Raw genomic sequence first — 19,115 nt, forward strand, 5'->3', positions numbered from 1 at the left:
TGTGAATCCCACTCAGGATGCATGTCTAGACTAAACACTGCCAGGGTAACGGTTACACGGCTGGAATGGTAAGCAGTTTAAAAGGAGGAGAGGGAGGAGGAGGAGGAGGTGGACGGGGGAGGAAGAGAGAGAAAAAAAAAAAAACACAAGTAACCAAATCCGTGTGCAAACATCTGAAGATCATTTCGAAGGGCCCCAAATACAGACAGATGAGTACAAAGGTTGTGTGGTGCGGGGGAGGGGAGCAGAAAAGGAAAGCATATAACCACAAGAAAGAGAAGTCTGCCGTGTGTATTTTCGGTTGGCCTAACGGCTACGACTCTGACGTATACCTGCAATGGCGATGATGAGGACGGTGATACGTGCCAATTTAGGCCAGCTGAGACGTGAGGAGAGAACAGATGAGAAGACAGAGAGAGGGCAAGAGAGAGACAAATAGAGATAGGGAAACAGAGACAGAGAGGGAGAGAGAGGGAGAGAGAGAGAGAGAGAGAGCGAGAGACAAGAGAGAGAGCGAGAGAGAACGAGAGGGGCAGACGTATCTGAACAGTCGGAGTCTGTATGAATGGAGGCGAGAGGAACTCACAGACAGCGATACTCAGATCGTCAGGGGAGATAAAGATCTGCTGGCGCTTTGCATGTCTGCTCCGCTCCACTCGCTAGCTCGCTGCGTGCCGAGCTTCGAGGAAATGCGGCGGCCGCCAGCTGTCACTGCGAGCGCGACCACAGGGCCATGGCAGCCGGGAGGAGAGGAGCTGCGGCTAGACGCACTTCCTGGCCCCTGCGGCCCCCGCAAACGCCGGTGGCGGCAGCCGGGCAGGAGATGGCAGCAGCAGCAGCAGCAGCAGCAGCGGCGGTGGTGATGGTGGTGGCCGGAGCTAAAAACAGCAGAAGGCTCTGGGGCCGGCTGAACCTCACAGCCAGGCTGCAGGCACGTCTGCATTCCAAACCACCAAACCAAATCCAACACCTACCATTAAGCTCCAGATGCACCAGCATCTTGTTCTTGCCATGTATAAAAAAATAATTACTTGAGTGGTGCTGTGTAGAGAAAAGAAGAAGAAAAAACCCGCACACAACCCGCACACACACACAGCTACCTTCTGCAGAGACGAAGTCACCACATAAGATGGTGTGACGTGAACAAATATTGTGAGGACGTAGTTAGAGAGGTGTATGATCTTGACGATCGTGTGGAGAGAAAAAAAAGGTAGAAAACCACATTGAAGTGTAACGTAGTGGAAAATATGTCTGTCACAGTGCAGTCGTGTAAACCCGCCTTGCGCGGCGAGGGCTCAGGTGGTGGCATCATTGCTGTCGGCAAGGCGGCGGTTTCACAGCAACGGAGCACGCCTCGAGCTGCCACATCTGCCATGACATCATAAGGCTGACGTGCTGGCTGTTGCACTTAACTCAGCACCGACGTAGGAAACGTTCACAGACGAAAATGGCACAGGATGTTAAAGAAGTGCTACACACCAACATGAACACCTGGAGCCCTATACGCCTTGACCCAAAACCCCAACCCCCACCCAGACCCAGAGAGCCATGGGGGCCAGTCGGCACCATCCACGGGGGAAAGGGGGGAGGGGTGTGGAGGCGGGGGCCACTCCTGATGTCTGGGGGCAGCTGGAGCCCTCCGGGGAGCGGGGGGGGCGCCTCTGTGATGGCATCGTCACACAGATGAGCCATGGCTCCCAGGTGCCTCCTCTGGCGCACCGTGGCCACGGCGACAGCGGCCGCCCCGTGCCCAGCCAGCCAGGCTGGCTCCCGACCCCCAGCTGCCCAGCCGGGGGGAGGGGGCGGGTGGGGAGGGATCGGTGAATGCGGGGAGAGAAGACGGGGAGCGGTGCCAGACATCCATATGGCCATCAATCAATAGCTAAGTTAATGGCAGATGCTGTGACTGGCCGGTGGAGGCAGGCAGCGCCGGGGAAATAAAGCACACAGCACTTTTATGGCCTATTTATTTCTGCGGCTCCTCCGGCCATATGGACTCTGAGCTGCCCATATAAAATTAGATGTCTGCATAAGAGACGGATGTGCAGTCATGCTCATGAGTCCACACAAGTCTCGTGGTGTTTATCCACACACACACACACACACACACACACACACACACACACACACACACACACACACACACACACAGAAAGAAAGAAAGAAAGAGACAGACAGACAGACAGACAGACAGAGAGAGACAGAGACAGAGACAGAGACAGAGACAGAGACAGAGACAGAGACAGAGACAGAGACAGAGACAGAGACAGAGACAGAGACAGAGACAGAGACAGAGACAGAGACAGAGACAGAGACAGAGACAGAGACAGGAGCTAGAGGGGTTCAGGCCTTGGGCTCTGTAAAGGACTTTAAGACCATGTCTATTCTGAATGAATAAAAGTGAATAAAAGTGAACTGACGAGTAGACATACAGCCAGTGTCTTTGAGGCGGTTGATGGCGTTGGACAGGAGGCGCACACAACCCAGGAAACCGGCCCCCTGCTTCTTATGGATCTTCTTGTGGTTCCACACACTGATGGTGATGGAGTCCGATTTACCGATGTACCTGCACACACATGAACACGACACATACATTTAAAAATGTAAAGGCAATGTACGCATTAATACATCCATGATTTATTACATTGCTACAATATCTCTTATTACTATTGAAGTATACAATATTATTAAATCATATTTAATATTTATATTATAATCTGAAGCATATTAAATGTTAGGTTCATGGCTAGAACAGTAGCAGGTTCCTCTATATCTCACAGCAATCAGACTGTGGAGGACTGACTGGGGGTCAGAATAAAAGTTGTCAACTTTGTTCCTCAGTTGGTTTAACACTTCAAGAAGCATAATAGCTGGCCAGTCCCCCAGACAGTCCACCACAAATGCATGTACACACACACGTACACACACACACAAATGTAAGGTGTTATTTCTGCTTTTTCCTCTTCTCCTTTTAGCCCCGTCATTGTGGCGAGCGTGTGGTTAAGTCTGTCTGTGACTTGGATTCAGTCTGACATGCACGTCTGTCTGCCTGCCTCTCCTCGCCATGCCGCACCGTGCCAAGTCGCCATGACTACAGAGGAAGTCCCCCACATCACGTCTCACCAACAACCCCCCACACCACCCCTCCCCAACATGCATGCACTCACACACACACACACACACACACACACACACACACACACACACACACACACACAAACAGACAAACACACACACCCCGATAAAAAAGGCGAAAAATGGCCACCGTCAGTCAGTAGTTACAGTAAACACGCAACACAGCTCTAATTACAGCTTTCCCAGCAAAACCAGCCCCCACAAACACGCACACACACCTCTGGCCATGGCATAGGGTCAGTTAGAGGAGGTTATCCTCTCGCCGCCAGGAAAGACACCATGGCCGAAGTTAACCACAGACACACACACACAGACACAGACAGGAATTCTGCTGCTGCAGCACTATAACTGGACATTTGGATACTTTGCCCACGTCCCCTCCAGAGCATCAGAACCATGACCGTACGAGAGGAGCTGAGCACGTGGTTCAGCCGTAAGAGGAGCGTTTGGTCCCTCAGCACACAGGCCGGTGTTTAAACCTTAATAAAGTCTGGGTCCATCAGGGTTTGCATACCTACACGATGAAGTCTGCATCTTGTCTTTTGTTTGCTGAACTGTAAACAGGACAAGGGAACTAACAAAGTTTTCTTAATCCTTGTTGTGAGACAAAAGTATTCAAATAAAACTGTTTGTCAATCCACTTTTTAAAAACTTAAGTATTCCAATAAAATCTTCTGCCATTCAAAGCGCGGGGTGATTAACGCGGGGTGCAAACAGATCAAGTTTGGGAAAACAAGCGATGGAAAATCCAGACAAAACAATGACTAACTGTCTGGTGGACGGTTGGGCCGGGTGGTGAGTGGGGGAAGGGGGTGAACTGAACTGTCAGCGCAGTCCACCAGTTCTGCAGGGCCAAACGACTGAGAAATAGCACCAGAGGAGCTAATGGGTAAGCTGGCATGCGTCAGATTCAGGGTATGTAAGCAAGGTAGTTATTACAGCTAGCAATGCCCCTCCAGACGTTAAGAAAACTACCTCACTCCACAAACACACACACACACACACACACACACACACACAGCCCATAAAGCCAACAGGAGAAATAAGGAAATCTATATGTCTCTGCAGATCTGCCTAATTATACACATTACATTCACAAGCCCCAACACACATGCGCGCACGCGCACACACACAAACGCACAAAAACAGAGCTGGAGGGTATATAGGCTTTCAGACACACATGCTCATTTGCCCCGAATTACTGCTACATCTTACACAGTCGATAAGACTGACCTCTGTGGTTATGTAGCGACATGGTAATTATCCATATGTCTTCTGGCATGCCAGGGCTAATCGTCTGTGCGTGTGTCTGTGTGAGAGTGTGTGTGTGAGAGAGAGTGTGTGTGAGATTGTGTGTGTGTGTTTGGTGGTGGTGGGGGTTGACCGGCTAGCTACATGGCATACTGGGAGACATTACCCACTCCAGTTGGCGCCCGCCGGACCAGGGAGAGCACAAAGTGAAATGACGCCAAAAATAAACTAATTAGCGCCTTGTGTCTGCGAGACAGCACATTTCACACACACACACACACACACACACACACACACACACCTCCCCTCCCCTATACTCCAGACGGCACGATCTGCTAGTCCTTCTGGGATACGGACAGAGGCCACCTGTTCTCGGTTTTCTTGGTGTGAGGGGGAGAGGTGGAGGGATAGGATGGGGGGAGGTGAGATGACGTTCAGTCTGCTCGATAAACTGGTGCTTTGATGTAACTGTTGTGAGACACTTCATACATCTGCCACTATACATCTGGTACGACACACACACACACACACACACACACACACACACTTGCACAACAGGGGGAGCTCAAGCACATCACAGGCTTGTCCCCATCAGGCCTCTGCACTGATCCAATCAGATGTTCCCAGCGGATTCCCCAAAGGTACAATGCTCTGATGCAGCAGAGTGGAATCGTTGTTTTCGTTTTACATGACGAAATGTTTAGAGGGGGATGAATCGAGGGAAAAGTTAGCTCAAAGCGCTAATTAATCCATGCGTTCTGCACTTAACCCATTGGCAGGATACCATGTTTGCACACCAAGTATGGAAAGCTTCCAGTGATACGCAAGAGGGGGGGGGGAAAGAAAAAAAATTCAAATAAATAAATCCCCTGACCATATGTTTTCTCTATGCTCATCATGTGCTTAGAGAGGCGAGTCCCTCGCTATGAGTCACCACGGATGTTAAATCGCTTAGCCTTAGCGTAGCAGCTAGCCCATGTGAGCGTGTGTGTCTGCGTGCTGGTGGTGGGGAGACAGGAGGGCCGAAGGACCAGGCGGCCAGTCTGGAGGCTGCTCTGAGCTGAGCTCGTCCAGCTGGGCTGGGACTGGAGGAGCGAGCGGTAGCCTTCACATCCTACCAGCCCGGCGCCGGGCCCCCATCTGCTATCCCTGGCATGCGAGCCATTTCCTATGGCTGAGCTGGGGAGGTCAGGGGTTACTGGTACGGCACGTCCCCCACCCCCACCCCCCCTCCCTCCCTCCCTCCAGAAGGCGCTCCTAGCATTTGAGGCGGTGTACAGTGAGTCAGCCCTTGCAGTTCTAAAAGCTACGGGCTGCTAACACACACTCGTCGCGCTGACAGCCAAGACGAGATAAACACTGCAATATGACATAGATGCTTGGAGACAGAGTCTAAGCCTTTTAACTGTAGACTAAAAAGCTTCGGTGAAAATGAGCCCTATGCAACTCATTGTCATAAATGATGTCATGGCGTTCCAAAAATTCCACCTGGCAACTTCACTCTCGCTCATCTGCGACTCATTACCATAACAATCCCAGATGTTCCAGCCTCGTGTTTACAATGGAGATCGCCATGGCGACGGCTGCTCGTCGACTACAGTGCTATCTATGATGACTGACAAACAGGCGCACAGGGCATCAGCACAGCCTGAGAGCGGACAACAATGCAAGTTTCTCAAAGGAAGCAAACAGGAGCACAAAACCATGTGCGGCACACACTCTACTCATTAGACAACTGTAAAAAAAAGCGTTGACAAATACACTCATTAAGTTGGCCCGTATGGATTTCCGTGCAATACGACGTTGACTAAAAGCTATGTTCTCATTTCAAGAGCAAGAAATTAACTAGCAATTTGAGTAAACTTTTCCCTCGATTCAAGGCTTTTAGTTAATGCTGTTTCGGTACAACATTAACTTAAAGCCTTGTTCTCATTTCAAGAGCACTTTGTGACAGCGTTTTGTAAGTGGTAGTGATTTTCATCCGATGAAATCTTCTGCGTGTGTGTTGTGAGGGCGATTAAGGGAAAATTAGGGGGCTTTGACAACAATCCAAGCATGCTTTCATCATGAAAACACAAAAAAGAAATAACTCTAAACTTCAAGCTCCATTTTAGTTAAAGAAATTAAGTAAAACCCAAACATCTGAATTCAATGACTTATAACAGCAAAGAGGCAAAAAAGGACAAAACAATAGATGAAGAATACAAAACAAAGTGATTTAATCCTGAAATAGACTGATTTCCAGGAGCCAGCCACACACCCACACACACACACACACCTAAACAGCTCGGCGATATCCCCTCAGAGCAGTTTGCGTTGATGCAATGCACATCTACTGTGTATCCTGCCTCCACTCCCGCCAAACCCAATGTTTGTTTTGCCTTTTTTGTGCCTTTCTTTTCCTAATTAATGATGTAACTCTACAGTCGAGTGCGCTGTCGGAATTGTTCAAATCTGTTCCTGGGTGGCGGAAAGCCAAAACAACGCTACTCAGTTTTTTTTTGTTGCTTTCCTTAGCTGTTGCTCATGTGAAAGTCCACAGCCAGTGGAGTCTTTCCGGCCCGCGTGCTTATTTCTCTGAAAATAAAGTGGAACTCAAAACCAGGAACATTCAGAACACATGGTGGTGAGAACACAATAGTGGGTTTGGTTGTGGTGTACAGGGCAGGGCCACCAAGTTCTCCTTTCAAAACCAAGAGCCAGGAACATAACTAGGTTCCTGTAAACAGAAATATGGGGTAACCACGCTTACCTGCATGTCATGGATTTATACATTAGCATGCAAACAGTTTGCACAGAGATGGCACAGGAAAAGAAATCGAGCTTTTGGAGATGGGTCTTACAGGTCATAATGTTGATTCCACTTGGGGTCCAGTGTGTTCCTAACTGTGTCCGTTGAGTGGCATTGCCCGGATCCGTCAACGACGACTTTGGCGAATGGGTCAGGTAGGCCTGAGACAGAAAAGCAAGCTCATGGATGTTCATACCAAAGCATGATCTGCCAAGAGGCTAGTGGCATCATGGATACAGGTAAATTAGCTGATGTTTCAAAACACAGGGAAATGACAGATAGGAAATATCAGAGGGGGTACGGTGTGTGTATGTATGTATCTATGGGGGTAGGGTTTGTGTGTGTATGTATGGGGTTAGGGTGTGTGTGTGTGTGTGGGGTGGGGTGCTATTGTGCTATTTGAGAGTTGGTGGTAGACCTCTGTCCCTCCGGCTACGAAACTGCACGTTTGTGTATGTCTGAACACAGGTCTGACCTGTTCATTCACATTCACCTGCACAACTGGCTCCATTTCAGGGGCTTTCCAGCCAGGGCCATAATTGTTGACTGTGTGTGTGTGTGTGTGTATATGTGTGTATGTGTGTATGTGTGTGTGTGTGTGAGAGAGAAATAGACAGAGAGAAAAAAAGGAAAGATACATAGACATGATATGAAAACCTACAGCTGTCTACAACTCCTAAAATCCGATGAGTCACAATGAGGATTACTGCTCAGCTACATTTCTCTTTAACTTGTGACGCAACATCCCATACTTTATTTATTAGTCACTGGCTCCGTTTCCCCTTCCATATTACATAATGGAGAGGAGCCGTGATCCAGGCTAATTATATGCTTTAAGGCCGCTCAGTGCACAACTGCACGTAAAAAACGCAACATGCAACGCACACGCTTCACGAGAAGAGGTTGTCCTTTTGTGTAGACTCCTTGTCTTGCATGGCGAAACTCTATATCTGATCGTCAGATTCACTCAAGCGGATAGACTCCTACCCAGAGAAGGAGTACACAGAGCTCCTTAACCCTTTAAGATTCGTTTTAACCCTTTACTCTTTACAGTTGAAAGAGGTTTATTTATGATGCGAAAACTAAAAATGTCAAGGTTTTAAAAAGGTGAGGACAAGTATAATTAAGGCTAATAAATAAAATGAAAAAAAATTTAAAATGAGAAAGTATGTGAAGGAAATTAAAATGGATTTTTTTTGGTAAAACATTGCAAAATTAACTTACGGAAGAAGTCCTTCTTTGACAAGTTCTTCGCACAAAGGACTGCAAGGGAAAAAGAAGAGACATATGAGAAGCGTGTAAATGCAGCAAACATGGCAGCATCCTGTCAGGAAACATTCTGAGACACCACAAGTTGACGTTCACAAACAGCACTTCACATGTAGCGCATCACTATTTTTGAAAATTACATTCCTCTAGGTTTTTTTTATTTTTTATTTTTTTAAATAGTTACTCCGTTTTGTAACTCTAGACGTTTAGTTTTTCTTCAACATTTTTGCCACGGTTTAATTTAACGTCCCCTGAGGCCAACGTGTGGTGTTAAGCCCGCGGATGCCCAAACCTAAACCGCCCTTGTGTCACCCAGAAGCTGTGGGATGCTGTTTGCCTCCATGTAAAATGTCCGCAGACATTCCTGAGGGCCGGTCTGAGGTGCAAATCCCTTGCTGATACACAAAAGGCTCTCAGGAAGGAACCTCCTGACGCTGCACTAGCAGCAGCAGCTGACCATGGAGCGCCACGGAGAACTAAGTAGCCACGCTACTAGACTTTTTAAAAACCGAAACGCTACGGGGTGCTGGCCAACTTGGTGTTAATGATTAGCTTAAACAGCAGGTGATGGGTGTGTGTCCTCACATGTTGGTGGGTAAGCCAGAACACACACACGTACACACGCACACACACAGAGCTGGCAAATCATCAGCAATCGTAAATCATGAGAGCTGTCAGCAGGTAATACCGAATGTCACCCCCTTTTTTATTACTGCCACTTATTTGGGTGATAAGCTGATGTGGAGCTGGTCGATGCACAGTTAAGTTAAGGAGGGCCGCTGCCGCCACCTGGTTTCCTGTGCCGGGTGTGATCTGAGCAGGCGCAGCCGGGGTGTTGGGCCGGGCGGTTTAACGATGGCTGTCCGGCTCCGTTCCTCAGCCTTAGCCTCGCCGCCCCGGCCCCTTTCAGTTCCTACAGCAGCTGCAGCGTGACCGCTCTCAAACAGCTGGCACATTTCGTAAAGCTCGGAGACCCTGAAAAGGGATGAGATTGTGTGTGTGTGTGTGTATGGGGGGGGCGGGGTGCGTGCGTGTGTGTGACGCTACTCAGGAAACCCGATGCTCACTGCACACTAATTTCTCGGCAGAGCAGCGGGTGCCTTTGGCTCAGCAGCCTCCGTGCCTTATCTGTGTCTTATCGCCACGGCGCTGGGGCCACGCTCTCGTTCCAGACGACTCGGAGGGTGACTCAGAGTGTGCGCCTGTGTGTGTGTGCGCAAGCATCTAGATGAGAGTCAAATATCACTTCCTGACAGGGTTTGGGGCGGGGGGGGCGGGGGGGTTGTGGAGGCACAGGTATCTGCCACGCCAGCTGCCTCCCTCTAGGAGAATAGTCCCCTTCTGAGGGGGGGGCAGGACTGGACACTCCAGGAAGAACCTTAGAGCCGGAGGGGTGGGTGAGGGGGGTGGAGAGGCATCAGCGACTACACCAACCTCTGCCAACCACGCATGCCAGCTAGTGATTATGATGCGCTGGCAATGGGAAAGAAGTGCGTCAGTGGACGGTGGCATGGTCATCGTGGGGCTCCTTGTGCTGACTGGGAGCTCCGTGGTGAGACATTCCTGACCGCAGGGGTGAGAGGAGGGGCCGCAGTTGCTCCGCTCCGTCAGAGCCAGAGGACAGGAGGATATGGAAGACAGAGACAGAGGGGGTTGGGTGCGGGGGGGGTCAGTAGACTGGGTCAAACAGCCTGACCTCCTGTGCTGTCCACGCAGAGAGGTTCCAGACAGAAGGAGATGGATAGTCCAAAATGTATATTGGAGGCGGGTCAATGTGTGTGTGTGTGTGTGTGTGTGTGTGTGTGTGTGTGTGTGTGTGTGTGTGTGTGTGTGTGTGTGAAGATGGGTGGCTCCTCTTGACCATGTGCTTCCCATCAAAGAAAAAAAAAAGGTTAATGACCATCTGTGGCACCAGCCGACAGGGATAACTGATGTCTGCACACACACTCTTCAAAACACACACAGGCACACTACACACAGCACAGGCTCTCCTCTCCGAAAAAAAAAAGACCTGACCCACCCCTCACCAACTATTCCAAGCCCCTGCTTTCGTTTCTCCTCAAGTACGGGACGACTGTGAAAGTGAAAGCGAGAGAGAATCTTGTAAAAGCTGCACATCAAACCCCGGGCCTGAGGGGCAGAGGAGGCTGAGAGGGCCCCGTTACCACGCCGCCGCGAAAGGGGGGAAATCGCGCCACTCAAGGGGACTCCACTCGAGTTAGCGGAGTCTGGTCCCGCACTCACTGCAAGCGGGATTTAAGAGCTTTCCTACAGACCTTGGCATTTACGACGGGGCACAGGCGCTGGCGGTTTTCTTGGAAAACCCCGAGCTTATGACTTAAAGGAACTATCAAAACTGCACATAAAACAAAAGGAAGAGAACACACCCAGCAACACTGCGCAGCGAGAGCGCCTGTGGGCCGCAGAAAAGAACTGCGTCCAACGAGCGAGGATGATGATGATGATCACGATGATGATGATTACGATTAGGCTGAGGCTCTCTGATGGACCCTGACTGGATGTGGTCGCAGATGTCTGACTAAAATACAAGGACATCCGCAGTCACATGTTTTCCACAGTCTCTTTTTAATGGCTTGAAGTTTTCCAACAGAACAGGGCATTGCTGCGATTTCACACAAGGTGATTTTTATTTGCGTAGGATTTTCAATGAGGCAGATGTGCTGTCAGTGTGTGTGTGTGTGTGCGTTTTTTCTAACCAGTAACTCTCCCCTTTGCCTAATCAGCTATGACAGGTCCTGCAGTTCTTGGAAGGGTTGAGGGAGATTCCTCCTGCTGGCACCACGGCCGTCTGGAGCGAGTCTGTGGCCGGGAACTGGTGGGAGGCAGCGCTCACAGATGAGAAAGCGAGGAGTGGAGACCCCTTACTACCTCCACCTGGGATTCACCCTTTACCCTCTCTTAGGCGGAACACTAAGGCACCAGATGACAAATGCAACACAATGTCCAGACAGAAGTTCAGAGTTCAATCAGAGGACTCATTTCTTGCTGTGTGACTGTCGGCCTTGTTGTCACCTCGGATGGCCTACCCTTTTTAGAACAGAACAGGTTCCATTGATCGGAACACCTGGAATATTACTGGGACGCACAAGTAAACTGACGCTGATGACAAATGACATTCAGACGTAATTTGAACCAAGTTTAACATAAATCAATACCACCCACCAGGTTGCAAGTGTAACACTAGCAGGGGCACCCATGCCCCTGCTTGAACCCTGGTAAATCTACCACCTGCCCCACTACTACTACTGCTGCTGCTGCTGCTGCTGCTGCTGCTGGTCACCTTAGAATGTTAGCGCTCCAACGTACCTCTAACCACCACCACCCCACTCCCCATTCAGACCCAAACCCAACCCCTCTCCCCATTCCGACCCCAATCCAACCCCTCTCCCCATTCCGACCCAAACCCATCCCTCTCCCCATTCCAACCTTCACACTAGCTGCCGTTTCATTGCGCCCATTTTTTTTACTAGAGGTGAGGAACAGGTGGCGGGACACTTTCCATTCCCACAATCCCACTTTTTCCTCTCCACAGTCGGGGCGGCTGGCGAGGGTCTTCAACATGTCGGAGTTGATGGGCTGTGCGCCCCGCTCTTTGACATGTTTACTGGGCCTCGTAACGGAGGCACAATGATAGGAAACACTCACTTCATATCTGAATAATTTACCAGTGCACAGTTCTCGAGTCACACCCAGCCTCAGGGAACACACAAGGGAGATGGAGAACGAGAGAAAGAGACAGAAAGACGCAGAGAGGTGAGAGAACGAGAGAAAGAGAGACAGACAGAAACTGAGAGGTGTGAGAGCGAGCGTAAGAGAGAACGAAGGTGCCAGACTAGGGGCCCCCCAAGTTTCACACATACACAGACTCGCAGACTCACGCACAACCATACACAAAAAAAACACGGCTTACGAAGGGACATTTTCAAAAGCAAGCCTCGAGGGCAAAGTTCTGAACAGTCTGGTTCACCACTCCAATCATTTCACAATTCCAACACAAAGATGGACCAGGGCGTCCAGAGAAGACTGGAGTATGGCTGCACAAGTATTGTGTGGGCTGGCTGGCTGACTGGATGGCTGGCTGGCTGGCTGGCTGGCTGGCGAGACCTTTCAGGTTCAGAGCTCCTTCAGTGAAGCTCCAGGCCTACTGGAGACGGCCAGTCCAACTGGAAACGCCTGGGAGAGAGAGGGAGAGGAGAACAGACCAGAGCCGGGACCTAAATTACATGGGTGGCTCAGGACACGCTAGCCAAATGGAGGTCGTAAAATTCAGCAAGGGCAACCGAGCAACCAAATTACACAGGCTAGCGGACGAAATCACAACATGACAATCAGAACGCTGACCCGAGCCAAACTGTGACAGGAGCAAAGGGGATCGTGACAGGCACGGGCTAATTACAGAAGACATCTCGATGGCCCCATGGCCAGGAAACTCACAATGCTTGTCCTGTGGACTTTAGCAGCCCAAAGTTTCAATGTATAGAAGAGGCATCACGGATCAACGCTCGTACACAAGATTCTACAAGCAGCCCTTTGATATACATCAGCACTCGTTGATGGTCAATCATCAGACACTGGCCAGAATGTCAGAGGGCGACTGTCTGCAAGTACGGGAGGTGGGGGGCCGCCTTGGGTCTCTCCGTCCCTGGGCATGAGTGAGCCCTCAGACTGGGTGAATGGGCCACCAGCTGAGCGAGGAAGGGAGGGAGGGAGGGAGGTAGCTCACGCTTCCAAACGCAGTGGGGATTATGGGCTTACCTGCTCACTTCTCTAGTGTCAGCTGCGAGTAAGGGGAGTTTTCCTGAGGATATCAATGAGGGTTTTCTGAATGCAAAAGGTTCGGTTGCAGGGTGGTAGAGACGGCAGGTGGGGGGGGGGGGGGGTCAGGGGAGGGCTACGGCAGGGAGAGGGAGAGTTCATAAAGGATATGAACTTGCATTTTCCTAAAAGACCCTCTCAAAATGATCAAAACATTTTTGTAAGCAGTTCATTTGAAAAACGTACAAAAGGTCTTAATTGTATTGAGTTGTCCTACCGCCGCAACAACGCAGTTGTAATGAGGTGGTTCTCTGTTAGATTGCGATCAATGACAAAGTGTCGTTATGACGACAGCATTAAGACATGAGTTTGCGGGTAACTAAGACACCTCCACCTCCACATTCTCAGTCAAGGAAGAAGCCAAATCTATTTAAGGGTTGAGGCTGAGATTTCCAAGAAATGGTCTGTGTTCCAAACACACTCTATTTCTGGCCATTCCGCGTTTACCCTGAATGGTGCAGGAGATGGTGGACGCAGCAGACGGACCGCAGCCCAGTCATGTGCGTTGGAGAGAAAGTGTGTGTGTGTGTGTGTGTGAGTGTGTGAGTGTGTGTGAGTGCAAGCAGGAAAGCAGAAAGCACTCTCACCTCAGGAGTTAACAGATACATGTGCTCTCACTCCCTCACACACAAGCGTGAACACAGACACACACACACACAAATTAGCCTACATTCCTCACAAAGCTTGGGCAAGATAACAGATGGTGTTGAGCACTTGGGCATATCTGGAGCGGCCATGGCCTGGCATGCTAAACTCTGTATGACCCGGAGATTTTTAAAGAGGGGGTTGGGTAAATTGGGCACACCCGCATCCCGTAACCCCCCCCCCCCCCCAGGTCTGACAGCTAGTGTGGGGAAACACCACACTAATGCCCAAATGATGCCGAGGGACAAGCAACGGCCCCGATTTTAACACACTCAAACAATCTGCATTATTGATGGCTGTCTGAACTCCTCACCCCGACATGTCCAGGATTGAACCCAACCATGGGTTAATGGCCTGAGTGTTTAACAGAAGAATCTCCCTTTGGCAAGGAGCATAAAAGACTATATGGCTACAGATTTTTACAAGATTCTCCAAGCTAGACTCGTCCCGTTTCGAGCCAGAATAATTAGGTCACCTCTTATCCTGAAGAAAGAGTGGCAACTCCAGCGAGAGCATTAGGAAGCTGTTGACAAGGATCACCCCCGAGTAGGCTAAGGACCAAATCCCTTGTTACACTAAACCTCAAGAGCAGAGGTCAAGGTGAGAGAGGTCATGGTAAGGTCAGCACCCCATACCATCTTCAGGTGTGGTCCACACTTCCCTTCCCCCACCCTTGGATGAATAATCCACCAATATAGCTTTTGGCTAGCTTTTAGCCTACATCATGCCAACGCCTGACAATGAATCGTTTCTCTCTCACTGCATTTAGTAGAGGCTCCGCTAATCCCTTGGCAGAGGTCAGACGTAAGGGGTGAGGCTCCGGCTCAGTGAGGAGTAATTCCATTGAGACTGCGAGGCCACACAAAGTTACTGAGGTGGGGGAGGGGTACTGAGGGCTGAGGACCGTTGAGGAGCTAAGCTTCACCTGCAATCAATAAGGTACACATGAAGGAGTAGAAATAATATGTGCCTGTTGTACACACACACACACACAGACACACGGGGGGGGGGGGGGGGAGAGTGAGACTGCTGATCCACTAGAGTGGAAGACTGGAGCTCACAGCCACAGCGGTGGTGTTATGACACTACCATAGCAACAGAACAAAGGCTCAGTCGCTCGTTCTTAAGTCTGTGACTAACTACCCTATAGCAAGATAACCAAGATAAAAAAAGGAAGAAAAAACAAAACTGCTGCTGGAGTGTATCAGAGTTGAGATCATTTCTTTAGATAGCGCTTTTAAGTTTCCCCATCAGGGGTTTTTCCCATGTTTTGTGTCTCCTGAAGTCAATCGAACAAGTAGGGCCAGGGACCGCATGAGTTAACGGAGTAGTGTCGTCTTTTCCTTCCTTGCAAAAAAATGTTGATGAATAACATCCCTCCATGTTGACACCCATCTGGAAGGACAAGGAGGGTTGCATGTTTACACGGCTGTCTAAATGTGATATCTCTCCAAATGGTCCCGAAAACTTTCAGTATTGCGAAAGAGGGAACGAAACGAAAGCATGCAACGCTCAAGCCTCTCGGCCCCAAGTGAGAGTTTACACTGTGCTGCTTTGTGGCAGCAAAACCAACAATTAGCTTTGCTACACAACATGCTACACAGATATCCCATTACATTTGTCCATTACCAATGAGCCATGAATTAGCATGAATTAGACTGTCGGCACTGGGGCTGTGTTATGGTTGGTAAACACTGCGGTCGGGCAGGGCTGTTAACGAGGAAATATTCCACTTCTGAGAGGGAGAAGTAGTGACACACAGGGATCCTGTTTCACTAGTCTGACCGGCGCACCTGAATTACTTCTGTTAAAAAGCTAGGACCGTAGCCTGGTGTCTAGCCCTGCCACACTGTGACTGACTTATGGCCTTTGACCTTTGACATATGGCTTTAGTGATGCATCAGTCCCCCCTGCCTGCCTTTCCAGATGATATTTAAACACCAGTGCTAAACGCCTAGCATTAACCACAAGCCACTGAGGAGTGAAGGGGTCTCTTGAATTCCACAGGCTAGGCTATGATGGCTGCCAAAGAATCATCTACAGCAAACCAACTGTGACCAGGAGAGATAACATTTCCAGCAGCATTAACCTTCAACAGAGGAAGACTGGCAACAAGCATTACACAGCTAGGCCCTCTGTGCTCTTGAAAGACAATCGTTGCCATGGAACCATGTACCCCACACATGCTTTTAAAAACACTAAGGGGGTCAAAGAGGCTCAGTGTGCGACTCTACGTGATCAGATGCAGAGGAGGATTGGGTTTTCCCCGTCAGGAGGGAAGTAGCCCACCGGCCGAGCAGGAAGAAATTAAATGAAACATGAAGTGCGTGAGATTGTCTAATGCACGGCGCTCCGACCGGGTCATCAGGTGGAGTAGGGTGGGGGGAAGCAGGGCGGTAGGGGGAGGGGCACTGTGCAGCGATGCCCCAGTGCAAAAAAAAACAGGTCAATCCAAGGCTGCCTTTTGTTTCCACAAACACACCCTGCTGGGCTGCTCACATGAATGGAACCATGGGCTGTCATGGGGTGGGGGTGGGGAGGCTGTAGACGGACATATGAAGAGTGAGTGTGCAAGTGTTTCTTTGTGAGTCATGGAGACTTGGCATAAAGACACCACCGAACTTGCTACACGCACAGGCGCACGCATACACCAAACCTCAGGGACCTGCTGCGGTCATCCCTGAGAATCAAAGAATTCTGACAGCGCCAGCCCCCACCTCATCCGTACTCACGGAGAGTAACGTCATCATGCCCGCCGCCCCAGCGGCCTGTTTTGACTCCCACTGCACTCGTGCGCGTCTCATTCACAGCATTGTTCCCCGGCAAAACAAAAGAGCTTCCCTTTCCCCCCTCGGCAATCTGCTCCTCCCTGCTCTAGCTTTCAACACAGAGAGAGAGAGAGAGTGAGAGAGAGAGTGAGAGAGAGAGTGAGAATGAGAAAGAGCGAGACAGAGAGAGAGCTAGATAGAGAAGGAGAGTGTGTGTGTGTGAGAGAGAGAGACTGGGGGGGGGGGGGATCTGCCCAGGTCATGAAATCGCACCTCTAATCTCGTCTGCACTTCCTCTGGCCGCACTTTACGTTCTTGTACCCACCCCACCACCCCCCCCTCCAGACCTGCTCTCCTCCCTCCCTCCTCCTTCCCTAAAAATGTTCTGCATGCCAATTATGTCATTCATTAAAGAGGCCCAGGAGCGCTCCTCCTTCCCTCCTACCCGCCCCGCGCCAGCAGCCCCGGCGGAGTGGGGACAGACACACCTCTCACCAGGGAGATCAGGAATCTACACGGAGTGTAATGCAGCCAAGCCGACAGCACGCTGGCAAACTGACAACACGCGTGCAGAAGAGAGGGAGGGACGAGAGAGCGAGAGAGAGCATGGAGACAGACAGAGGGGGGAAAAGAGAGGAACAGTTAGGGGGAAAATGTCCTAAAGATACCTGATACCTTGTGGAGGAGAGAGGGTGGCAAAATGTCTTTCAAGTGTTTGGCTTTTAGAAATGTTAGGAGATGGATGGCTTGCACCTGGCTTGCATCAGAAGATCGTCCTCCTTCGTGTTTCTAACCAAAGGTTTGTCTCCTCATCTAGAGGCATAGTCTTGCCACTGGGCACATAGCACAACATTCTAATAACTCCATGAAAATGTCTCATCCGGCCTGTGTGATATTGAACCACATGTGGCCATCTGGGTGGGTAGGAGGGAGGGGGTGGACGGAGAGAGAGAGAGAGAAAGAGAGAGAGATTTGGTATCTGGGACAGGCGGTTACTGTGACCAATCCCTCCCACTCTGAGCAGAGCAAAAGCGAGGCGAGTCGAGGGAGAGACCTGGAGGAGGGCCGGGAGGAATGAGGGGGGGAGAGAGGGAGGAATGGAGGGAGGGATGACTCACTTTGCTGGGCCTGCTCCTGGTGAGCCGAATAAAGTGAAAGAGAAAGACACAAAAACAGCACGAGAGGACAGACGAAACCAAACGACTGAAGGTGGCACAGAACAGAGGAGCACTAGAGGAGGAGAACTAGAGTAAGGAACCGTGGAGGATCACAGAGCAGAAGATCAGAGAGACGAAATGTAGGCCAGAGACACAGCGGGAGGGAAGGGGGGATTGAGTGCGTGTCAGAGAAAGATAGAGATAAAGAGAAAAAATGAAGGAAGGATAAGGAATCCAAGCGGGTGAAAGATGCATGAGGTGGGCCTCACCGAAAGGCTCAAATTTACATGAATCTCCGTGAGTCAGAGACATATGAGACGGAGGTGCAGAGCGAAAGGAAGCTATTGGTACCTATAACAGTATAGCAACTCCTCCAGTACCAACCTACATCTTCTTAATCGCTACCGGGGGCCGTGTGAGTCTGTGAGTCTGTGAGTGTGTGAGTGTGTGAGTGTGTGAGTGTGTGAGTGTGTGAGTGTGTGAGTGTGTGAGTGTGTGAGTGTGTGTGTCAGGGGGTGAGGATAGAGGGAGGTCGGAAACTAAATCGCCTGAATTTTCAATCCCAGCACACGGCCCATACAGAGACGATGATTCATTTCCCATCTGGCAGCAGATCAGCGTGAGGAGCAAGATGATGAGGAGGAGAGGAGAGGAGAGGAGAGAAGAGGAGAGGATGAGAGTAATGAAGAGAAGAGCGGGAGAAGCGAGGATGGGACTTGCCGCTGGGAAACGGATGTGCCAGTTTCTCAAAGTCGACCGGAAAATAAACAAGATCCTTTGTGGTGCAGGGGCACTGGGGGCCTTGAGCCAGAATGGAGAATGACTGTGCGCTTGTGTGAGGATGACGGGGTGAAGGGACACCCTGTCAAAGGACAGGATGAGAGCATCCTCACATCCCCACAGAGAGGACCCGTCGTCTCAGCCAGCGCTTTGGAATCACTTCCCTGTTGCATGCCCCCGACCATTCAGAGGCCACTTAAAACGAGCCTCAAACCCAAATCCTGCCACCACCACCGAGTTAAAATTTAGTAGGGGAAGAGAGGCTAGGAGCCCGAGAGGATTCTAGGAGGATTCTTAGAAGTCACAGCACTTCTGGATCAATCATTAACTAATCAAGGTTTCTCAGAACTGTCGTCATTGGCCCAGTTCTTTACAGAACTTATAATGCATGTGTCTGCATAACAACTTGTCACCTGCAAGACTATTTCCTGTCGGAGTCCCTCCTCTCGGAACCACCGATCCAGAGGGTCCATTCCATCTTCT

At 50.2% G+C, this 19,115-nt stretch overlaps 1 protein-coding gene across 2 annotated transcripts in view; it reads right to left on the bottom strand.

Annotated features, from left to right (window-relative positions):
• LOC308376570 (E3 ubiquitin-protein ligase SMURF2-like) overlaps positions 1-19,115 on the bottom strand; it is a 65,899-nt gene that overhangs the window by 33,631 nt on the left and 13,153 nt on the right. For both annotated transcript variants that reach the window (XM_080852949.1, XM_080852948.1), the window contains exons 2-4: positions 8,402-8,440; positions 7,230-7,338; positions 2,433-2,566 (exon numbers count right to left, since the gene is read on the bottom strand). In XM_080852949.1, coding sequence (XP_080709075.1) covers positions 2,433-2,566; positions 7,230-7,338; positions 8,402-8,440 — 282 coding nt within the window. The remainder of the gene's footprint in view (positions 1-2,432; positions 2,567-7,229; positions 7,339-8,401; positions 8,441-19,115) is intronic.

This window comes from Sprattus sprattus (assembly GCF_963457725.1).
Source record: "Sprattus sprattus genome assembly, chromosome: 1".
In the NCBI taxonomy this organism is placed as follows: domain Eukaryota; kingdom Metazoa; phylum Chordata; class Actinopteri; order Clupeiformes; family Clupeidae; genus Sprattus; species Sprattus sprattus.